This window comes from Alligator sinensis, unplaced genomic scaffold (assembly GCF_000455745.1).
Source record: "Alligator sinensis unplaced genomic scaffold, ASM45574v1 scaffold647_2, whole genome shotgun sequence".
Lineage (NCBI taxonomy): Eukaryota > Metazoa > Chordata > Crocodylia > Alligatoridae > Alligator > Alligator sinensis.
In genome coordinates this window covers 3,251,633-3,275,113 of record NW_005841832.1, presented here as the reverse complement: position 1 = coordinate 3,275,113, position 23,481 = coordinate 3,251,633, and the positions used below count along the sequence as shown (strand labels likewise).

The following is a 23,481-nucleotide window of genomic DNA, read 5'->3' as shown; positions in this document are numbered from 1 at the left end:
TCCCCAGTCAAGCATTCCCACGGCCCCCCAACACACATCACCCACCATCTATGACCCCCTACAAAGAGCCCCCAAACCACACCCCATCTGGTACCCCATACCACCGCCGCCTGCCCCTCCAACCCCATGACCCCCAGACCCAATCACCCCACAACCCTAGTGTTTCCCCCCATGCGGGGGGCTGGTCACTGGGGATCTGCCTGGCCTGCCTAGGGGCAACTCCAAGCCTCACCCAAGGGGTAAATACAAGCGTCCCAACACTTGGCAAGAGCTGCCCCGCATAACACCCCCACACACATCTTCACCCCTCAGCCAAGACCCTTGAAGGACTTGAAGGGGGAGCCGATCAGAAGCTCACAACCAGAACCAGTCTTTGAGGGTGGTCTAGGAACAGGACACCCAAGAAAAGTGTGGGGGGGGGCAGATGAGGGGGTGTCCAGCACTGGCCCTGCTTCCTGCACTACAGAGACTCCCCAAAATGTCAGGGGAGCTGGGCTTACCTGGCCTGAACACCCCAAGGCCCATCTGGTCTAGTCAGGCTTCAAAACTCCCAGGGAGGCTAGGCCTCAGCCTGATGTTGGGGTGGGGGGCAAAGGGCTTGGAGGTAGCACAGACCCTCCCCTTTCCCTTCTCTGATCCTGCTGGGCAGAAGACTGGAAAAAGAGAGTGGGAAAGGACTTGGAGGGAGGAAAGCAGCATCAAGAGAGTGGGAAGGAGGGGGGAGCTCTGCCCCCCCTCCCCCACACTGGCTGTGGGGGGGTTGCTGGGAAAGTGGGATTAGAAGAGAGAGAAGGGGAGGTGGACTGGAGAGAGGGAAGGGAGAGAAACAGGGAGAGGGGAGGAGGGCAGGGGGCGAGGAAGATAACCCCAATAGGAGGCACCTAGGGGGTGATGCCCCCCCCATCCCTCTACCTGTCCCCCCCTGCCCCCCGGCCCAGTGGGCACTAATCCCCACCCCCACCTGCCATCCGCCCCCACCAAATTGCCCCAACCCTGATCAGCTGCCTGCCCTGAGAGGGAGTCACAATCCTCAAGCTCCAGCCACTAGGGGGAACCTGGACCCCCTCACCCTGCCCTGCGGTGGAGGCAGGCCCCACACCCCATGATGCCATCACCCCACGATGGGGCGTATCCCACGCTTTGCCCCAGGCGTCCTGGCAGCACCCAGCAGGGCCCCGCCACCTGTGCACCGGATCAGACATGCATCCCGGACGCAGCTCCCAGCCGTGGCCCCCCAGCACCGAGCCCTGCCACAGTGCCCCCCAGCCCATGCCCCCCTGGGCCGGGCCCACGCGCTGGGGAATCTGCTCAGCTGGCAAGATCAGCCACGACTTTATCATTGCTCTGAAGACCCTCTCTGCCCAGGAGCACACGGTGGGACCCAGGTGGGGGGGAGGGGATGCCTGGGTTCTCCCCAGCTCTGGGAGGAGAGTAGGGTTGGGAGGGATGCGGGGTTGGGAGGGATGCGGGGTGGGGAGCTAGAAGCCAGGACTCCTGGGTCCTTTCCTGGCTCTGGGAGAGGAGTGGGGTCTGCAGGGGGTGTGGGGATAGAAGTGGGGAGGGGCACAGATCCTGGCTTGCATCCCCAGCTCTGGGAGGGGAGTCAGGCTTCAGGGTGTGGGATTCAGGATGCCTGGGTCCTCTGCCTTTGAAGCAGGGGGATTTTTCTCTCTGCACTGGGGTCCATCTCACGCCCACCCCCACCTCAGGTGGTGGCCATCGCCTCCCGTGAACTCGCCCACGCCCAGGAATATGCCCGGAAAAATGGGATCCCCCGTGCCTATGGCAGCTACAAGGAGCTGGCCAGGGATCCTGATATAGGCAAGTAGGGGTGGAAAGATGGGGGAGGTGGCACAGCCAGTGCTGGGTCAGGCTGGATGTGGGGAGGGGTGGGGGCCAATGGGGCCCCTAGCACGTAGAAGTAAAGCAATACCCGGATGCCCAGGTTCTCCCCCAGCTCGGGGAGTGGAAGCTGGTGGGTCACAGCGGGTGGGGGTGGAGAGGACTCCTGGGTTCTTTGCCTACTATGGGAGGGGGCAGGGTCTGATGGGGTGCAGCAGGGGGTACAGCCTGGACTCCTGGGTTCCCATCCTAGGTCTGATTGCGGGGTGGGGGGGAGAGGTTAAGGCAGGTTGGGGGAGCCCAGATGCCTGGGTTCTCTCCCAGCAGCAGGGCAGGGGGGTGAGCAGGGTCAGGAGCCCAGACACCTGGGTCCCAGCGCGGCACTATTGCAGACGTGGTGTACGTGGGGGTGATCAACCCGCAGCACCTGCCTGTGGGGCGGCTGTTCCTGAGGGCCGGCAAGCCCGTGCTGCTGGAGAAGCCCCTGGGTATGAATGCAGCAGAGGTGCGGGAGCTGGTGCAGGAGGCACGGGCCAGCAATGTCTTCCTCATGGAGGTGAGACCCACCCCATGGCTCCACCCTCCCTCCTGTCCCCCCCTGGACCTGCCTGCCCCAGCCACGCTACCACTGGGGGGCCCAAGAGCCCCCATCCTGGTGCCCCCCCACTACCCCAAACCCTACAGCACAGTGCCCCCAGGGTCTCCCATGACCCCAGCACAGCAGACCCACCCCATAATGTGACACCTACTAGTGCCCTCCCAAAGGCATGGTGCCCCCCTAGTGTCCCCCCAGCACAGCACCACCCAGAGCTGCCACCAGCCCCACAACACAGTACCCCCAGGGTCCCCCACTACCCATAGCACAGTGCACCCACCCCATAACACACTTTCTAGTGCCCCCCCACCATATGGTGTTCCCTTAGCACCCCCCACAGCACAGTATCCCCCAGAGCCACCCCCCCCCACTGCCCCCCAGCCCTTCAGCAGTTCCCACATGGACCCCCATTCTCCACAACACACCCACCCCATAACATGGCACCTTCTAGTGCCCCCCCAGCATCACAGTGCCCCTGGTGCTCCCCTAGCACAGCAACCTCAGCTGCACCCCACAGGACAGTGCCCCCAAGGTCCCCCACTTCCCCCAGCACAGCACAGCCACTCCATAACATGGCACTTTCTAGTGTTCCCCCCCTCCCGCGAACAGTGCCCCTTAGTGCTGCCCCACCCACCCCAAACATGTCCCAGAGCCACACCCCACAGCACAGCACCCCTCTTCTGCTCCCAATGTCCGCAGGCTTTCTGGACACGGTTCTTCCCAGTGTCGGGGCGGATCCGGACACTGCTGGCCCAGGGGGCGCTGGGGCAGGTGAAGATGGTACGGGCAGCAGTGGCCATCCACATGAGCAATGTGCCACGGCTGGTAGAGAAGGACCTGGGTGGTGGTGCCCTGCTTGACCTGGGCTGCTACTGTGTCCAGTTTGCCTGCATGGTCTTTGGTGGGGAGAAGCCCCAGAGCATTCTGGCCTCAGGCTTCCTACATGAGACAGGTAAATGGCCAGGGGTGGGGGGGTGTGGAGAAGTGGAAGGGCTGGGGACTGTAGGTCAGGAGTGAGGGGCACTGGCAGGGCCCCTCCGCTGTCCCCCATCACAGCTGCCCCCTCCCCTTTCCAGGCGTGGATGAAACCACCTCCATCATCCTGAACTACTCCGGGAAGCGCCAGGCCGTGCTCACATGCTCCTTCATGGTGAATCTTCCCAACCAAGCTGCCATAGCAGGCACCCAGGGCATTATTGAGGTATGTCCCCCCCACCCCTCCCCCCAGGGGCAGGGGCTGTAGTGGGAAGCCAGGGATGACTGGGTTCTCGCTGGGGTGCAGCTGCATCACCCAGGGGGAAGCCTCCCTTTAACTCCTTCCTCCCTCCACCTTGCATCCTGCTCAGATCCCTGACTACATGTCGAAGCCCACAGACATGCTGTTCAATGGGGAGCGCTGGGAGTGCCCCCTGCCACCCCCCTCCCAGCCCCTCAACTTCGAGAGGGACACAGGGCTGCGCTATGAGGCCCAACATGTACGGGAGTGCCTACTGCAAGGTGAGGGGCCATGGACACCTGGGTTCTGTCCCAGCTGGGATAGGGGAAGAAGAGATGGAGAACACCTGGGTTCTGCCCCAGGTCTGCCAGACAAGGGGGGGGGGGGGTCTAATTAGTGGGTTAGAGTAGGGAGCAAGGACAGCTAGGGTTCTCCCCGCTGCTGTTGGAGCACAGCTTGTTCTCACAGCAACTCCCAGCACAGCTCTTCCCTCTCCTCCCCCAGGCCTGAAGGAGAGCCCCATCATGTCCCTGGCCGACAGTGAGCTGGTGGCCTCCATCCTGGATGAGGTGCGGAAGCAGCTAGGGGTGAAATACACCCAGGATCAGAGCAGCTAGGATCACCCCAGGCTGGTGAGGAAGAGGGGCAGGGACCTTTGGAATGTGATGGGGAGACTCCCCAACCCATAAAATAAACCTAGCAAAGCCAAGCTGTCTGTCCCCGTGACTCCCTGTGAGGGGAGGGAGGGCCAGGATACCTGGGTTCCTCCATGGAGCGCGCACACAAAAACAGCTCAGCAACAGGGCAGGACTCCTGGGTTCTACCAGGAAATGCACTGCCTCCCCCTCCCAATCAATGTTCAGCAGTGCCCTCCCCACCCCCCATCTAAGCAAGGGGTGTACACCAGCTTGCCCCCTCTCCCCATAACCCTATCTCCAGCTCCTGGGTTTGCTCACTACTAGGGGTGGGGCAAGTTGGCCCTGTGTTTCTTCAGACCATCTCCCCCGACCCCACAAAGTGCTGCAGACTCCCAAGATCATGAGACCAGCTCTATATTAGAGCCCCTTGTTACAGCTATTGACCACCTTGCCTCTCCACCCATCTCTACAGGGCCACTTAGCTGCAGGCAACAGCCAGCCCCTCCCCAGAGATGGGGGCTTCCTGACCGATTCTAAAGAAGCATCTAACCTAGCAGTGACTGTTTTTAGCAGGCAGGACAAGAAATAAAGCCCCCCACCCCATACTATTCTGATCCCCACCCTGCAGAGACTTAGCAGCCTGTGCCCACAGGTGCTGGGATGGAGATGGAGGGTGGGAGCTTGAGCCTCTGGCTGCAGAGAGCAGACCACTTCCCAGCCAAGCGAAGCCACAGCTTTGAATCTGGCCGGGAGCAAGAAAAGGTTAACCCGCCTCTTAGCAGTGCTGCCTGACACCAGCTCTCAGTCCTGCCCACCCAGGGCTCAGGTCATACAGCCACTACCAACACCACTTAGGGTACACAAGCACCACAGGTTGGCCACTCCCAGTCTAAGCCAGTGGTACTTAACTTATGGCCTGTGGGCTAAATCCAGCCAGTGGTACACCAGGTTGCACCCCCAGGTCATCCCCATCCTGGATCAAGCCTAAAGACTGACCTGACACATGGGATCCAGCCCACAGACTTGCCCCATGCCACTGTCCTGGGGGAAGAGGGCACAAGTATGCTGCCATCGAAGTAGTTTGGACTACATGACTTACAGAGGTCCTTTCCAGTCCAACTTCTCTATTATTTCCATCCTTGGAAAAGACACTCAAAGAGATACAAGGAAGACGACCAAGTTCCCCTGCTACAGGAAGAAAGCAAGATTTCCCTACAATCCATACAGATCTGACCAGGAGGACAAAAACTCCTTCCAGATGCAAGATGTGATCAGACTAACCCTGAGCAGATGATACCCACCCTCTTTGCAGACAGCACTGACCTAAGACCAATGCTGGCTGGGAGCTGTAATCAGTTAGGGCTGTCTAACTTAAAAGTGGCCACAGGCAGCAGGCCATGTGCCCCCTTGCCATACAGTGTGGGCCACATGCTGTACCCCTCACCATCACTGCTTGCTAGGGGGTGGGCGGACAGGGATGGACACCACCCAGACCCAGAACTCTTGGGTTCTGCCAACACTCTGGGGGCTGCCAGCTGGATGGCCTGATGTGACCCAACCTTGGTTTTCAAAAGAAGCCAGTGATGGCCCCCACCCCTCAGTTAGCTATGCTGCTGGGTAAGATATCCACACCATGGAAGAGCCCAGAGACCCTGCCACTAATCCAGAATCTTGCCCCAGCTTTTAGCTTCTGGAGTTCAACCTCTGTGCAGGGGTGTCCAATACCCAGCCTGCTCAACGGAAAGGCAGAAGAGGAACCAAGATGGTTTGGAGGGTGGTTTGTTTTATTGATCAGGGTTTAGATCAAGATACCGTACTGTTTCAGCACATCTGTGTACTTAGCAATCTTGCCTTCAACGTTCTTCTCTGCCTGCTTCCTGAGTTTCTACATGGAGGGAAAATGGGAAAAAGACATGTTAGTTGTGTTTTTCAGGCATAGCTTTTTGCTTCCTGCCTATGTTTTGCCATGTTTATTTCCTGTGTTTCTGGACTTTGCTGGATCCTGCACAGGGCTGGGAGGGAATTTAATTTCCCCACACTTTCTGCTATCTGACAGGGGGGTTTTGTTAAGCCTCCTTCAGGGGCACTGGCTTTTGGGTGCAGCCAAGGCTAGGGATTAGGACTGTGCTATGTCAATGCTTCTGCTGGGACTGCAAGCTGGGAGGTTTCTGGATAGAGGGTTGCCCCCCTCCTCCCATCCCCCTGTTCAGGGTCAAACCAATTGCCAGACCTGGGGTCAGAAAGAAGTTTTACCTTAGATGGGTACAGATTGTGGGGGTTAGCCCTTCTCTATAGTAGGAAGCATGGCCTTCACCTGGGATCTCTTGAGCATTAACAAACTTTTTACAGCACCAGGACCTTGGCTGCCATGGCCCCCCTGCTTTACCTGCGGCAGGTTTGGGTATAATGTCTTGTGTTGTGTCAGGGGTGATGATAGCTTTGCTAGCAGGTTATAAATGTTTATGGAATAGTTTAATCTGAAGAGAGATGATTCTCAGGCAGGGGGTTGGACTAGACATCTGGAGGTCCCTTCCAGCCTCACTTCTCAATGAGTCTATGATCTCATGCTGGGCTCTGTACATTATCCAGGCCTCCTCATCAGAAGGAAAAACAGCCTCAAACTGCAGCAGGGGGAACTGAGGTTGAAGATTTGGAGGATTTCTGACTTTTAAGGGTGGTCAAGCATTGGGACAGCCTGCCTAGACAAACAGTGGCATCTCTACTCTTGGAAGTCTTCAAAAGCAGATGGGACAGACACGTGGCTGGGATGGCTTAGTCAGAGAGGATGCGATTTCATGAGGTTCCTTTCAGCCCGATTTTCTTATGTGTGGGGTTCTGATCACAATTTGTTACATGAAGGGTGTGTAAGATCACCAATTTAGTGATCAGAAGGACAGGGAGGGATCTTTGGATAGAGCATGCCTGACCTCACTGCTACTACAAAGTTTGCATACCCTAAGCTTCAGCTCTGGTGTTAGGAGCAGACCCACAGTCCTGTCTCAAGATGGCTGCCTGCAGTGGGTGGTATTGCAGGGTTGGCCACTAGAGGTGCAGAGGGAAGCTGGTTTACAGAGCAAACTATCACTTGTGCCCCAGGTGGAGAAGGCTGCAGACAGCTGCCCCATGTAAACAGGTGCTAGGAACCTCCCTGCCTCAAGCTTTTCTCCTCACAACCAGAGGCCCCCACCCCACCCGTCCCAAAGCCCCATGTTTGCAGGCCCAGAGCCAACAAAGCTCTCCAAGCCAGATCCAGCCTGGTCTACGGCAGTGGTTAGTGACCTTTTCAGGCCATGGGCTGGGAGACCCAGCTTGGGTTGGCAGCTGCTGCTTTCCCACCTCCACTAGCACCAGCTTTCAGAGTCAAGGCAACCTCCTGGCCAAAACCCCCTGCCAGATTTCTGACCCCACACGCCAGCCCCATGTTCCATATCCAGCCCACAGGGCGAGAAGTTTGGTGGTACAGCGAACAGAAGTGGTATTAGTTACCACAACAGCAGTTAATACCACTGCTCAATCCACCAGCAAATTTCTGGCCCTGTGGAGAGCCCCATAAACCAGTGGTTCCCAATCTGTAGTACACATACCACCAGTGGTACACATTAACAGATTTATTATAATTATTTTATATGACAAAAGTTTGCTGGTGTTAGTTAAGGTTATACAGCTTTAAATTGCTGGTGAACAATCTGTCAGATTTTGGGAACCGCTGGGTATAGGCTATAAGTCAGGTATATTAAAGACATAAGAAGGGACTAGATGGCCGTATATATCCTGATTTAAGGGACCAGACACACAGCCAGTACCTGGTATAACATGCACACTGGCACATAGCAACCTCCCCTCTCTCATGGGCCAAACTCCAGAGCAGAGCAACTTCAGGGTGATCCTGCCTCAGGCAGGGGGTTGGAATAGAGGACCTTTGGAGGTCCCTTCCAGCCTGACTTCTCTATGATTTTTATGAGTCACAGCTTTAAAGCCAGGTCTACTCTACTTTTGCTACAGAAGTCAAATTACTCTGTGGTTGAGCATCACATGTCTGTTCCCTTAGACAAGCCAGCAAGTAAGACATCCTATTCCTTGAGGCTTACAACAAGGATGTTACACATACAGCCTAGAGTCTCTTTATCCAGCCAGCTGGGCTACCAGGAGTTGGGGAGTGTGGCCTGTCACAGAACCCAACAGCTCTGCTTGCCTTAATACCACTGATCCCACCATCCCCACACCACTTTGGAGACCTGGGGGTCTACACCAGGCCTAGGGAAGAGTTTGACATCCCTAGCTTAGAGGAAAGGTCTGTGTACCCCCATCTTCCCTCCAGCTTGCTTCCCTGAGGGGCTGACTATTTCTTTGGGGAAGCTGGTATGATGCCTCAGATAGTAGGACAACAAACAAGCACCTTATAGCTGAGTTTTGTCCACACAACTAGTGCTCAGCAGCATGGGGATGTCTAACCCCCTCCTCCCCAACCCACATAACTTTGGCCCAGCTATGTTGGTTTTGATAGAGGAGTATAAATCAGTTCCCCGTGGATGGACCAGAATTTGCAGCTGAATCCTTAGGCTGGTATAAGCCAGTCACGCTGTGTGTGTGAAGCAACCCTCAGACCCAAGCAACACAGCTTACTGCAAGGGAAAAAAAGTGAGTAGTTGTTCAATTCCTTTGAGTGAAATCAGCTGCCTTGGTGTAAGCATATACAGCAGTGAGAGCAGGGCAGTGTGGATGCAAACAGGCTCCCAGACAGACACTGAGCTTCCTTGGCTAAAATTCCCTGCATAAGATCACAGGACAGAGATGCATTTCTTAAGGAGGAAGAGATGCAGGTTCTGTGGCTTAAGAGAGATACACAGCTGAGTGGCAGAGGCAGGGACTAAGGAGCTGCTTGCAAAACTCACCATCAGCTTCTTCTTTTTGTTGTAATGGAGCTTGGCTTTCTCCTTGCGTTTCTCCTCCAGTGTGGCAGTGATGGCTTGGTATTTCCAACCAACCTCATGGGCCAGGCGTCCCAGGTAGGCAAACTGGAAATGGAAAGAGACCAGGATAGAACCCAAGCATCCTAGCTCTCCGCCCCCCAACCACTAGCCCCCACTTCCTTCCCAGAGCAGAATCTGTCTCCCCCCACCCATTCTAATAGCATCCAGAGCCTGTAGCACACCTCAGGGTGGTCTCAGATGGTAGTGCATGTAATAAGGTTGTCTCATAGTCGTGAAACTCAAAAAGAAGTGTTAGCATCATCACAGACCTCAGGGGCCAGCTCCTGGCATGATGCCTGGACATCAACTCCCCTCTGCCCCAGCTACCCAGTCTAACCATTATAGGCCACCAGAGAAGCCAGACAAAACCACTGCACAGCTAGCAGCTCCCTAGGCCAGTCACGCAACTTTGATAGCCTCTCACCCAACCCTCCCACCACAGTCCCCTGCTCTCAGAGGTCTGTGGAATTTTTCTCCCAGACACCTGCAGGACTAAGAGCAGGGAAACTCCCTGCTTCATGACAACACCCTAGCACAATGTCCCAGCCAAAGAAAGGAAGAGCTTTGGGGGTGGCAGTGGGACATACATACCTTGCGGGTTGGTTTGAGGCGAACAATCTTCAGAGCTGCAGGCACCACCATGCGCTTCCTCTGCGTGGGGTGGGGGGAGAAGAGGAAGGAGAGCATCACATCAAGGAAGGGGAAGCAGGGATGGGAAGCAGGAGGTATAGGAGGCGGCGTCTCAGTGTTTGAAGGATTTTCTTCTCACGAGCCATCAAACAATGTAGGTAAATTAGAGCATCACAGACGCGGGGTGGGAATGATTCTGTCCCTCCCACCCACCCACCCGGGGGCACCATGCCTCACCTTGTCATAAGGGGGCGGGATGCCATCAAACACCTTCAGCCTCTCCAGTGCGGCCTGCCCTCGCTTGGTTTTGTGGGGCAGCATCCCTGCATGGAGAGGAGGCCTGGTGAGCAGAAGGGCAGGATGGGGCACAGAGGTCCTGTGCTGGGGCTGTCCTCTGCTCCATTCTTTCCACCAGGGGCCAGTAAGGGGCATGGCTGGGGTAGTTCTCACCCTCTTCTTCACTTCCCCCTCAGCAGAGGGGGGTGGGAGGGGAAGGATTCATAGGCATGCCCCTCCTTCCCAAGCCAGGAAGGGGAAGCCAGGGGGAGCACAGCCAGGGCATGTTGTACCATGGCTGTTCTCTGCCCCTCCCTGAGGGAGGCATGAGAGGGGCAGCTATGCTTCCCAGGCCACCCAGGGACCTTGCAGTGACCTCTCTAGGACTGCAGGGGTTAGAGCATTTACACTTGCTACCCCAAAGTTAGTAATCACACCCCCAGCATCTCCTCTAACCCTCCCCCCCCTCCATCTTCTGACCCACCAGACTCCACAGCCCTCAGAGCTGGAATAGAACCTAGGTCCCAGACACTGAGCTCCCAGCCCCCCTGCTCCAAATCCAGCCAAACCTACTCCTCTCCCAGAGCTGGGGAAGCTCACTGAACAAAGAACCACCCCAACTGGCCCTTTAAAGGCAGATGCATCCACCCATGGGGATGTTACCTCGGACAGTCCTCCAGAAGATGCGGCTGGGGGCACGGAAATGGTACGGCCCACGGGAAGGATTAGTGTTCATCCTCTTGCGGAGGAAGGCCAGGTACTTGACTGGAATGAAAGCAGTGCCCAGGGGAGGGGTTAAGGATTAATCTATACCTCTACAGGGAGGAAGGACACCTGGGTTCCATTCTTAGCTTTGCTACAAATCTGCAGGACACAGGCACAGCCCTGGCTCATCGTGCCTCAGTTTCCCCTTCACCACTCTAAATCTATACAGATTCAGGAGCAGTGGGCAGGCACTAGATTCCACAGACTAGAAAAAGGAAGCAGCCAGCCAAGTAGAGAACACCTAATGCTAGTTCAGGGCTATATACAGGGTCCCCGTGTCCCCCCTCATCAGGGGCCACCAGCTTCCTGCACACAGGCCTCAGTTCCAAGGAGAAGCCTCTCAGCCCAACGGCTGCAGGAGGGTAAAGAATCAGCACCATGAAATGCTGTGTCCCGGTTGTGGCAGGCGGGGAAATTCTAGGCTGAAAAAGGACCCACGAGTCCTGGCTCCAAGGTCCCCTGCTTCCCACTAGAGCCAGGTCAGAATCCAGTCATTTTAGCTCCCACCCCCACTTGCAGAGGTACTTACGTTTGTTCCGGTAAAAATTTCCAGAGATGTTGATGCCCTCACATCTCACTACCACCACCTTGCGTCCTAAGAGAAGGCAAAGGGAGATAGATGGTAACAGGGTCTCTGAGCAGGGGGGGGGGGGGGGGGGGGGGGGGGGGGTAGGTAGGTAGGTACATGTCAAGTAAAATTCCTAGCCCAATCAAACGACTACAGAAAGGCACAAGGTCCAAAACTCTGAAGGCCCAGAAGGATTGAGTCAGACCTGCCTGGTGCTCCTCCAGGGGCTAACAGTTTGGCTAGGGGTGCAATCAGTGGGCCATAACTGGGGCGGTTTGCAAAAAGCAATGGACTGGGCAGACAGCAGAGCAGGGTCCTGCCTGGTGCCCATCATCCTTACCTCAGGTCTGGGAGAAAAGAGCTCAGAGGGTAACATGAAGCCTCAAACCTCACCAACACCACAGACCTCAGCATACGACTACTCTGATGACCTAACCTACAGCAATGGAACCCAGGAGTCCTGGCCTGCAACCCCCAGCCGCTTCACAATGACCCACCAGACACCACCCAGCTAGGACAGAACCCAGGTGTCGGCTCCCAGCCCCAGCTTGTTCTAACCCATCCAACCCTGCTCCCTTCCCAGAGAGAACCCAGGTGCCTAGGCTGCCAGAAGCTGTCTCAGATGGTAGTGCATGGAAGAGGTGTTCTCATGGCCGTGAGACTCAAACACCGAGTTAGCATCATCACAGACTTCCCTGCTGGGCACAGACAGGGGCTCCCCCTGGCCCTACAAGGGGGGGAGAGTTTCTCCCCCACCCCCAAAATGAGACTTTAAAAAGTCTCTCAACTTTTCTCTGCATCTAACCTGGACAAAACAAACTATTCCAAACAAGAAATTTTACTACACCTTCAGGTCTCCTGTCAAATATGAATCTTCATTTCTACCTAGGAGAAGTTTTACAATCTCTGCCCTCTCCTATGTCCGACGAAGGGCAAGTGTGCCCAAAAGCTTGCAAATAAGTAAAGTGATTTGTTTGCAAGTCGCTGGTTGGTCTAACAAAAGACATCACACCTCTTCCATGCGTTTTGATGCCTTCTTCCTCCACCCCCAAACACTTACCCAGCAGGACCTGCTTAGCGACGATGGCTGCAAGGCGCCCCAAGAGGTGGCCACGGCCATCGATGACCAGAACCTGGGGGGGAGGGGGAAAGAGGTGGACATTATTGGGGGCTAGGGGAAGAACTTGGCAGAGAAATGGAGACCAGCAGCCCCCCATTCCCACAGCTGGAGATGGAGCCCAGCTTGGTGCAGGCCTCAGGGGGCCCCAAGCCCTGCCCCTGCAGACCCCAGGGGAGCCCCCTCCTACACAAGACCGGCCTGGGACCAGATCCCCAGGCAGTGCCCCATGCGGCAACCCCTAAGCCTCCCCCGCACGGCCCAGCCACATGGGCCCACCCAGCACCCCGCAGAGCCACACGGGACTGCCTCCCCAGGACCCGCCCCCACTGCCGGCTCCCCACGCGTGACCCCGCGGCCGGAGTGGGGGACGATCACGGTCCCGCGCGAACCTTTAGCTCCGCCATCCTCGCCGGCCGCACAGGAAAGGGACCCCGCCCGCGCCCGCTACGGGGTTTCCCCTTCCGGGCGGGGAAGTGCACAGGGGCGGAAGTGAGCTCACAGCCGGACGGAAATAGTGAGGCCTGAGGAGCCGCACTTTGTAGCCCGGAGGTTGGATGGGGCCAGGGCGGAAGTGAGTGGCGCAAAAGAAAAGAGGGGTTGGGACCGTTAGGGGTGAAGTCGGGCGGAAGTGCAGCCTTGTCGGGCGAGGGCAGCGCCGAATGTCGTCCTAAGCCCGGGCGGAAGTCGCCGCCTAGGGGGCACCATTAGAGCACGTGCCCCGAAAGTACCGGTATATAAGGCGAGATGGGGGGGTGGAAGTAAACCCACGCCCACCTCATGTTTATTCAGATATGTGAATCACGCGCCTCTACGCACAGAGACTGCAGCCAGGCTGGGGTGCGGGAGTGGGGCCCCAAAGTGACAGGGGGGCCTTCTCCATAGGGAACCCACTCCCCTCCTCCCAGCAGCAGGAGGCCTCATCACCCCTCCCCATTGCCCCCCTGACAGCACAGCCACCCCCCACAAGCCCCAAGGACCCCCATCATCATACCCTCCTCCCAAGCCCCACTGGCAGACCCCCAGCCTTCAGCCCACCCTGACATCATACCCAGAAAGCTCCCCTGTGATGTCACAGGCCCACCTTTTGCCCCAGATGTCACCACCTCCTAGCCTTCCAAACCCCAGCCCCATCTCCACTGTGATCTCATATCCAGCCCCTCTGACATCACAGTAATTTCTTCTGGGCCCAACCTCTGCCCTACCCTGACTGTCACAGCCCCACATCACAAACCCCCCAGGAACCTCCACCCCTGTGACCCAGAGGTCACAGCCAGACCAACCCCCCAAGAAACTCCCCAAGTCCCCCGTGACATCACAGCCCCACCGCCACCTTGATGCCCCAATGGGACAGAGACCCCAGCCCCACCCACACTGTGGCCCACTGCACAGGGAAGCATCACCCCAGACACCCACCCCTGCCACCTGTCATGGATACACACACAGGGGGTCTCCACACGCATCTTTATTGGGGTTCCTGGTGGGGCTGGGGGGTCAGACCCGCTCTTCAGTGTAGGTCACCCCCAGCTGCTGCCACAACTAATTCATGATGGAGGCAGCCAGCTCGCTCTCAGCCAGTGGCAGGATGGGGCTCTCCTTCAGGCCTGTCAGAGACAGTGGGATGGATGTCAGTGTGGAGGGCATCAGAGCTGTGAGCTTCCCCCCAGCAATGCCTAAACCTGGGATCTACCAGCCAGTGCTGCAAGCTTTTCCAAATAGTGCCCTGGCCCATCACCTTTCAGCAGACACTGGCATACATGCTTGGCTTCATAGTGCAGCCCTGTGCTGTTCAGGAAGTTGAGGGGGCTGAGAGCCGGGTGGCAGTGGGCACTCCTTCAGTTTCCCATTCACTGCCAGCTCCATGGGACACCACAGGTGATCCGGGACCTATTGTGGGGGAGACACAGCACCCCAGGGCTCAGCACAGGGGCACAGCTTGGGATCCAGGATGCCCAGTTTCCATCCCCATCTCTGGCAGGGGAGTGGGGCCTGCTGAGAGCCAGCATGCCTGGGTCTAGGCTGTCCCATTGACTTTCTCCTTCCCTTCTTACCTTAGTTTCCCCTCCTGGCCTGATACCTGGAGGATGCCCTTGGTGCAGCCAACCTCTGCCTGGTTAAGCAGCTTCACCACAGTGGAGCATTTGAGCACAGCCTGGCACTTCCCTGAGTAGTTCAGGATGATGGAAGTGGTTTCATCCACACCTAGAAGGGGAGGCAGCTCCGATGGGACCCTCTATCCCCCCAGCCCTGCCAGTGTCCCTTACTTCTGACCTGCAGTCCCCAGCTCATCCCAAACCCTATGGGTGCTCCTTACTCCCACCCCCACAGCCTCATTACCAGTGGGGCACAGGAAACCTGAGGCAGTGATGGACTTGGGCTTCTCCCCGCGGAAGACCATGCAGGCGAATTGGATGACATAGCAGCCAATGTCCAGCACTGTGCTGCCACCCAACTCTTTCTCCACAATGCGTGGGACCCCTGTGATGGGAGCCTCAAACTCTTCCCTTAACAGCTTCTCTTTCCTGATCCCATCCAAAGACAAGAGCGACAGGATCTGCTGGGAGGCTGGGAAGAAGCAGGTCCAGAGCACCTAGGGTGGGGGGAGGACAGGGACAGCTGAGGGGGCTGCCGTGCCATATTGCAGAGGGGGTTGGGAGGGGGAGCTGCACTGCAGGGGGTTCCTGCATGGGGTTCCATGTCTCACCTCCATAAGTAAGACCCCACTCTTCCAGGCCTCCTGGGCCAGCTCCCATACCTCAGTTGCATTCATGGCCGTAGGCTTCTCCAGCAACACAGGCTTGCCAGCCCACAGAAACAGCTGCCCCGTGGGCAGGTGGATGGGATTCACCACCCCCAGGTACACCACATCTGCAACAGTGCAGTCAGCTGGGACCCAGGTGTCCAGGCTCCACTCACCCCCAACCCCTTGCCCACAGCTGGGACAGAACCCTGAATCTCAGCCCCCCCAACCTTCCCAACCCATCAGCCCCACTTCCCTCCAGGGTTAGGAGAGAACCCAAGTGTCCTGGCTTCTACGTCCCTGCCTGTAGTGTCCCACTAGCCCCCACTTCCCTCCCAGGCTGGGAAAAAATCCAGGCATCCTAGTTCCTGCCCCTGCACCCTCAGCTGTGACCAACCAGGCCCTATTTCCCACCCAGAGCTGGGAGAGAACCTAATTTACCCTCCAAATCCCTGTGGCCTTACAAAGCCCAATCCCTACCCAGTGCCCCAACCACCCCTCTCTGCCATAGGGCCCTTGCCCCCTAGACGGGCTGGATCTGCCTTGCCCCAAAGGATCTCCCTTCTCCCCCACCATCCCAATGCTCATCCATGTCAGGGTCCTTGGCCAGCTCCTCATAGCTGCCATAGGCAGGATCCTGTTGTTCCTTGGCATATTGCTGGGCATGGCAGAGTTCACGGGAGGTGATGGCTGCTACTGGGGGGATAACATGGACCCCAGCAGAGAGAGAGAGAGAAACCCTCTGCTTTCCAGACAGAGAACCCAGGCATCCTAGCTCCCAGATCCCCAAACCCCACTCGTCTCCCAGAGCTGAGGTAGAACCCAAGCATCTGGGCTTGCAGCTTCCCCCCACCTCAACCTACCAGACCCCGCTCCCTTCCCCGAGTGGGGATAGAACCCAGGTGTCCTGGGCTCCCAGCCCCCTGCTCTACCCTGCCAGAATCCCACTCCCCTGCTAGAGCGAGGAGAGAACCCAGGCACCCTTGGGCCCCAAGCCTGATCTTCTGTCCCCTGTGAGTCCCCCCTATGGCCCCCTGGGACTGATCTCCCCACAGGAGCCTTGAAAACTGCCCTGCAGCCACCTCCCCGCATTTCTTCTCTGCTCCCCAAATGCCTCCTTCACCCCCAGCCCCTCCTGCCCCCTCCAGATACCTCCTGCCCCCAAACTGTTCCTGCCCCTACAAGGTCCCCTCTGTCCTTAGCATCATCCCCCCTGAACCTCCATTCTTACTGCTAGGTCCCCAAACCCACTGCACCCCAGACTTCTTCCTGCACTCACCCAAAACCCCTGACCCCCCCCAGACCCTGGCACCCCAAGTCTGTGTCAGTGCAGAAGGGAATCTGGGGTGCATCAGGGGTAAATTCTGGGGAGGCAGCAGGATGTGGGGGCAGGGGGTACTTCTTGGCCTGGGGTACAGCTGATACTGGGACCCACAGGGAAGTGGTAGACAGGCGGGGGGACCCAGCAGTATTTCTGGAGTGCAGATTTGGGTACCAGAGGGGTCCCTGGGCATCCTGACATGTTTGGGGTTAATTCAGGGGCGCTTAGGGGGTGTAAGCAAACATGCCAAACATGCCAGCAGCCCCCCAATACCCCAAATCTTCTGGGTGCCTCAGCCTGTCCAGAACCCAGAGACTGCCCTGTGGACCCCCTGATCAGCTGTACCCCAGCCCCAAAAGTACCCCCTGCCCGCCACATCCTGCTGTCCCCCCAGAAATTACCTCTGGCTCCCTTATTACTGCTTCATGCCAGAATCCCACCACCACACAGACCATTGTACTAGACTTGTACCTGCTCCTCCAAATCTCCCTGTGCCCCCATAATCCCCCATCCCCAAATTCTCTGGCCTTGTACCCCAATATGGCCTGCCCCCAGAGGATCCCTCAAAGAGACCCCCACACTCTATCCCCACCCATCACCCCCCAAACTAACCCAAATCAACCTAAATCTGCCCCAGATGACTATCGCCTCCCACCCCCTACCAACTCCTATCTCCTTAGAGCCCTGTGCTTCCTCAAACCTTGGGCACTCCAAGTGACAGCTGCCCTCTAAGACCTCACCACCAGCCTGCCCCCACCCATTGTGCCAATCCCAGCACCCCTAGAAATGCCCTGATCACCCCACCCCTGGGCCCCATTATCACCTCTAATCACCCCCTCGATGCCACCCCGCTATCAGCCCTGATCACCCCGCCCCACAGCATCCATGATCACCCCCATAACACCTTGCTATCATCCCAATCAATGCCCCCACCCCCCCGTAGCACCCTGCTATCACCCCTGGTCACCCCCCCAGAGGGCACCCTCTGTCACCCTGAACACCCCCCTGAAAGCACCCCAGTCAAGTCTGATCACCTCACTCCCAAGACGTCTGGTCTCACACCCCTAAACCCCAGTCTTGCCCCTGATCACCCCAACCCTGGCACCCTGCTCTCACCCCGATCACCTCCAGGACTCCCCTTGCCTTCTGCCCCCCAAATTTTCTACAACTCTCCTGTTCCCCTGCACACACAGATCCCTGTTCCCTCTAAATCTCCTGGCACCTGGAATCCCTCAGCCCCCCCACCCCCAAACTCCCAGAGCCTCTGGGCCCCCCAAAATCCACTGCTTCCCAGATGTATTCCTCCATGCCCCTAGATCCCCCATGCCCCTTACCCCTCACCCCTCACAGCCTCCCCTGCCCCTCTGTCCTCCCCAATTCCTTCTCCCAGCCCCCAGGGACCCCCAAAATGCCCCCAACCCCCAGGGACCCCCAAAATCATGCCCCCCAATCACACTGTGTGCTCCTGGGCCAGGAGGCTCTTCAGAGCAACGAGGAAGTCATGGCTGATTCTGCCCACAGAGCAGATGCACCAGTGTGTGGCCATGGCTGGGAGTGGGGCTGGGAGCGGAGGGCAGAAACCTGCAGGGGTCCCAGATGGGCGGTGAAAGCTCAGCCCCCTGCCCCAGCTTCCCCCACACCAGCCACCAGGGGGCAGGCACTACCAGAGGTGGCCTGTGGCCTTCCTGGCAGCGCCCAGGACACCTGGGTTCTCTCCCAGCTCTGGGATGGGAGGCTGGTGGTTTAGAGCATGGGGGGATGGAGTCAGGACTCTTGGTTTCTTCTATCTGGAGGCGGGGGGGTGGCGGCAAGGGGCATGGGGTGTGACTGGGTAGAACAGGGGGAGCCAGGAGCAGAATACCTGAGTTTTGTCCCAGCTCTGTGGGGAGAGGGGGCAGGGAGCCCAGACGCCTGGGTTCTCTCCCAGCTATGGCACAGGACAGGGGTTGGGTCCCCACCCCCACACACTTCTGCTTCCTGACAGGGCTGGAGGCTATTTATCCCCAACCCTGGTGCTTGGGGGCTGGCTGGGGCAGGGAGTGCTGTCAATAGGAACAGCCTGTCCCCTTCCAGGCAGGGAGAGGAGCTCATGTTGCCCTGACTCAGCTCTCAGAAGCAGGGGGATCGATGGGAGCAGGAGGGGAGGCCAGCCCTACTGGGACTCAGGTTTCTTAATCCTCAGGGTTATAGCCACGTTCCAGGAACAGAGCGCTAAACACAGAACCCAGGTGTCCTGGCTCCTAGCCTCCTGCTGTAACCCACCAGACTTGCCCCCCGACCCCCGGAGCTGGGATAGACCCCAGGCATCCTGGCTCCAAGTTTCCCTGCTCTAACCCATCACACTCTGTGTCCCTCCCCAGCCCCTCTTTCCTTCCAGAGCTGGAAGAGGATCCAGGAGTCCTATTCCCAGCCCCCCTGCTCTAACCCCGGGGGGGTGATGCTGCCAGGTGCATTACCCACTAAAGCTTGTGATGGGGAGGGGACAGATGAGGTGTGGGGCCCAGCCCCCACCCCCAGGCTGCCTCCCTCCCTCCCGCCCCCCTTGGCTCCAAGCCCTATGCTTTGCAGCTGGGAGGGCTGTAGTGGCATCAGCACTACCAGCATCAGCAGCTACCTCAGCACCCCACCTGGGGCTACGGGGGCAGGGAAGGGAGGGACATTGGTAAATCAGCTGTCTGTGGGGGGGGCAAGGAACTGTGGATCTGGAGTAAGGGGCACCGGCAGGGCTAGGTGGGGGCAGAGTGTTGTGGGTTGGGAGTAAGGGGCACCAGCAGGGTTGTGGGGGACAGGGCCATCAGCAGGGCTGGGGGAGCCCAGGTCTGGCGATTCCCATCACCCTGGGCCCTGTATCCTTCCTCCATCTCAGCCTCCACCCCTGCCTAGCTAATCCCCAGGCCATCTGTCCCCTGCTCTAATCTCACAGCATCTGAAAGCTCTCACCCCCAGCCGCTCCCTTCCATGGCCTGCTGCTACCAGCCACCCCCAAACCAAACTCCACTCCTAACACTCAGGGCCTGATCCTTTGCATAGGGAGAAGAAATCACACCTGGGGGACCAGCCTCCCCATGGAGGGGCAAAGCCCCCTGCCCCATTCCTACCCCTCTAATACCACCCTGGGGCTGGCAAACCCTAGAGGAGAAAGGCCCCTGTCTCACCCCCACATTCCCTGAGCTAGCCAGTGCCCATCCTGGGAGGGCATCTTCAGTCCCTGGAACCCCTGCCTGGCCCAGTGCCCATCCTCACGTCCTGCCCAGGGGACCAGCCTGTGCTCCACCCTCGTCCCATGAGCCAGAGGATCACAGCATTGGAGCTGTCTCCACAGGTGTGTATCTGCTGCGCCTCACAGACACCCCCAACACCTGCTCCTTCTCTCAGCAGAGGGAAATCCTGGTACGCACCAACCTCGAGGGCACCAGGCCACAGCTCCTTCCCCACTTCAAGAACCTCCTGCTGAGCGTCTGGCCGCTCTTCTCCCTACACCAATTCTTTTACGCATTACCCATGCGTGGCCCCACCAAGCCCTGGGACCTCCTGGCCACCCTCCTCCTGGCTGTAGGTAAGCTGGCCATCTACCAGACCAGGAAGGAGGCTGGGGTGGTGGAAGAACCCTGACAGCTATGGGACTGTCTTCCTGTCCCTCATCCACACACATCTCCAGGTAGTTTCACTGGGTGACATCTACAGGCTCCTTGGATTTGTTCAGGGAGAAGTGAGCACTGGCCCATGTCCCTCTCAGAACCATTGTTATAAATCCAGGACCATCACTCCCATCCCCGGTTTCTCTTTAGCTGTCCCAAGGAATCACTTGTTACACCCTTACCTGGGAGCTGGCACCCCTTTCGAGGGGCAAAGCCCCTTGCCCCGAGCCAGCCTGAGCCAGCCCATGCCCCACCCTGTCTGGCTCAGAGAGGGGCTTATAGTTCTGAGCTGGCCCACCAGTGTTTGTGTGTCACAATAGGCCAGCTGGGCCCAGGGCAGCTTTTTATAGCAGCAATCCCCTGCAATCCAACGCTGGGATCAAGTCACTTCCTAGAAACATGGAGCCCAGCTTGCATGTCCGTGTCACCTGTGGAGCCGAGGGCCAGGCTGGGCTAGCAGTGAGCTGTGGGTCAAGAGTGAAGGGGACCAGCAAGGCTGGGAGGCCTGGGCTGGCAGGGGACTGGGAGCCAGGAGGGAGGGTAATGATCCCGGCTGGGCCATGTTTGCTGGCAGTGCCCCAGTCACTAGGGTGCCTTGCAGGCACTGACTTCAATGGAACCAGGACCCCACCCCAGATTCCCCCCCACGCGCGCCCAGACCTGGGGCTGGAGGCAGAAGCAGAGACCACTGGGTTTGAGCCATGGATACAAAGATGCCCCCAGTCTGATCGGAGGCTGTGGCCGAATAGGAGCAGAGGCCTGGGGCATGCAGAGCTACCTGATGTCCCCTGACACACTCCCCCCAACCTGCTCCCTGCACCCAGCACCCCCCCCCGCCCCGCTGCAGTGCACCCCCTCCCCTACCTGCTGTGCAGTACCCTCTGTTCCAGTGCCCAGCATTGCCTGCTGTCATCCCTTTTTGTGAGGCAGCTGCATGAGGGAGAAGTGAGCATGGGCATATAGAGGATGGGTGTATGGGGAAGGATGGATAGCTAGACAAACAGCAGGGGTTAATGGGGATAGATAGATAGATAGATAGATAGATAACATGGGGATGTATTTACATGGGGATGCAGACAGTGCAGGGGGGTGGGTTTTACCCCACCAGGTTGGAAGAAGGTGGCTAAACACCTTCAGACCTGAGGCATGTGGAGCCCCTGGGTGGAGGAACCACCAGGGCCACCCGAGACCTCTAGCAGCTGGGACAGGAGGGAGGTGGGTGGGTGAATGGATAAAGGGATAGAAACAGAGAGATAAAGGAGGGCTACATGGCAATGGAGGGATAGAGAGAAATAGAAGGGTTACATGGGATGGATGGACAGATAGATGAATAAATGGACAGATAGATAGAGGGGTGTACAAAAATAAATAGATGAGGCCTAAGGATATAGAGAGATCGAGGGGTGAACAGTGGTACAGACAGTTAGGTAAACAGACAGGTAGAAGTAGTATGTGGTGGTGGATGGATAGGGAATTTCAGATCCGTGGTTCTCAACCTTTTTAGACTCAAGGCACCCCTGAATAGACTTGAGGCACCCTTGATGGTCTCTCATTTCCCCCGCCATCAGAAAATGCCAGCTCTTAGCTATCACTCTCTTTTGACTCCAGGCACATATTAGCACCATTCTTTTGTGGCAACGAGCTCAGAAAGCCCACAGCAGGGCAGGATGTTTGCAACATGGTGGATTCCTATTTGAAATCTCTGGCTTTATCATGTGAATCATGCATGCTGCTACACCAAAAAGTCCCAACATTGCGCGGCACCCCTGAAAGGATCTCCAAGCACTCCAAGCTGCTGCACAACCCCAGTTGAGAATCACTGGCATGGATAGACAGATGGACAGGGTAGACAGAGGGACAGAGAGGTGGGTAGAGAAAGTAAATGTGGCTACAGAAGATGGATGAGAGGACAGACAGTATAGGTGTGCTCCCCTCCCCCAACACAGAGGACTCTTGCAGGCTGGGCCTGGTCTCAGCATCATATATAATATATATTTATATATTTACACTGGGGGGGTAGATTCCGCACCAGGGCTGGAGGGAAGGAGGCACACACACGGGGCAACGCGACAGGCTGATCCCAGGGCAGAGTAGGGGAGGTACGAGGAGGCCACAGGCCAGGCCAGAAGCATCCCCCTCCCCCATCGCACATATACGCACACACACACATACAGAGTCCCCCACCATCTGCCACATGCCCGGTGGCAACAGCTGAGAACCAGATGTGGGACAAAATATGGCAGAGGCCACAGCATCTCATGGCTGCAAGGAGAGGCATGGGAAGACCTCGAAACTGTCCGAAAGCAGGGCTCTGGCAGACTGGAAACAGTTGTTGGGGGTGCCCCGGCTGCTAGGATGCACACAGGGGAACTGAAAGCGTCAGCTGGTCAGGGAGGGCCTGGGGGGGGTGGAGTGAGACCAGATTGACCCCACCAGCCTAAAAGGTCAGAGTTCAACAGGCCCAGCTAGAGTTGCAGGGGGGCAGTCGGATGGCGGGGGCTGGACACGGCCAACTTGGGAGGAGAAAGTGGCTAAACACGGTCAGGCCGGAGGCACGAGTAACCCAGGGCCCAGGGAGAAGGCCACCATGGCCCACCCGAGACCCCTGGAGGGGGCGGGGGGTTGGCCATGTGGGGCAGGGAACTTGCTGGCTGGGAGGTGACTTGTATTCAAAGGATGGGGGGAGAACGAGTCTGCAGGGTGGGGGGCCTGGAAACAGCCTCTCAGAGGCTGGGTATTGACACCCCATCATACAGCCTAGGGCACTGCCCCCTAGCCTGGGCTACCCCCGCTCCAAAGATCCTTGGGCTAGTTCTTCCCCCAACAATGGGGAGAGAAGTATGAGGGGAGGCTCAAGACCAAAGGTCAGTAAGCCAGACCTAAAGTTAAAGGTCAACCCCCAGCCAGCCCAAGGGCAAAAGTCACACTGCCTTCACACCTACAGGCAAATATAACCCCGAGAGGCCAAAGGGCAAATGCTCCAGGCCATGGGGTTAAATCAGGCCCCACCAGACTAGGAGGTCAAAACTCAGACATCTCCGCCCCGCAACCCTGTTTCCAGGCACATGTAAATGGGACCCCTCCACCCCAACCCTGGTGGGTTGTACCAATGCAGAAATTTGCGGGGGGGGGGGGGGGGGGGGCTTGAAAGAAGGGAAAACATAA

The 23,481-nt window shown here is 57.7% G+C and overlaps 3 protein-coding genes and 3 non-coding genes across 6 annotated transcripts in view; 1 reads left to right on the top strand and 5 right to left on the bottom strand.

The window, feature by feature from the left end:
• The first annotated feature begins 1,164 nt into the window (after nucleotides 1–1,164).
• Nucleotides 1,165–4,358, top strand: DHDH (dihydrodiol dehydrogenase). The gene is made up of 7 exons (XM_006014935.2): nucleotides 1,165–1,374; nucleotides 1,710–1,821; nucleotides 2,235–2,398; nucleotides 3,137–3,389; nucleotides 3,514–3,638; nucleotides 3,784–3,934; nucleotides 4,158–4,358. The coding sequence occupies exons 1-7, from the start codon at nucleotides 1,201–1,203 to the stop codon at nucleotides 4,268–4,270; spliced, it is 1,092 nt and encodes a 363-aa protein (XP_006014997.1). The 5' UTR covers nucleotides 1,165–1,200; the 3' UTR covers nucleotides 4,271–4,358.
• Nucleotides 4,359–6,054: 1,696 nt separating this feature from the next.
• Nucleotides 6,055–13,138, bottom strand: RPL13A (ribosomal protein L13a). The gene is made up of 8 exons (XM_006014934.2): nucleotides 13,010–13,138; nucleotides 12,561–12,633; nucleotides 11,462–11,527; nucleotides 10,831–10,932; nucleotides 10,129–10,214; nucleotides 9,853–9,912; nucleotides 9,184–9,306; nucleotides 6,055–6,176 (listed from the first exon to the last, which is right to left on the bottom strand). The coding sequence occupies exons 1-8, from the start codon at nucleotides 13,022–13,024 to the stop codon at nucleotides 6,090–6,092; spliced, it is 612 nt and encodes a 203-aa protein (XP_006014996.1). The 5' UTR covers nucleotides 13,025–13,138; the 3' UTR covers nucleotides 6,055–6,089.
• LOC112549376 lies at nucleotides 9,450–9,533 on the bottom strand. The gene has a single exon (XR_003092785.1). It is a non-coding gene; the product is annotated as a small nucleolar RNA Z195/SNORD33/SNORD32 family (small nucleolar RNA).
• Nucleotides 9,997–10,073, bottom strand: LOC112549378. The gene has a single exon (XR_003092787.1). It is a non-coding gene; the product is annotated as a small nucleolar RNA SNORD34 (small nucleolar RNA).
• On the bottom strand, nucleotides 12,113–12,194 carry LOC112549377. The gene has a single exon (XR_003092786.1). It is a non-coding gene; the product is annotated as a small nucleolar RNA Z195/SNORD33/SNORD32 family (small nucleolar RNA).
• A 937-nt stretch (nucleotides 13,139–14,075) lies between the features above and the next one.
• Nucleotides 14,076–23,481, bottom strand: part of SLC17A7 (solute carrier family 17 member 7) — a 35,629-nt gene continuing 26,223 nt past the window's right edge. The window contains exon 13 of the mRNA XM_025196582.1: nucleotides 14,076–14,221. Within this exon, the coding sequence (XP_025052367.1) occupies nucleotides 14,188–14,221 (34 nt within the window). The 3' untranslated portion in view covers nucleotides 14,076–14,187. The remainder of the gene's footprint in view (nucleotides 14,222–23,481) is intronic.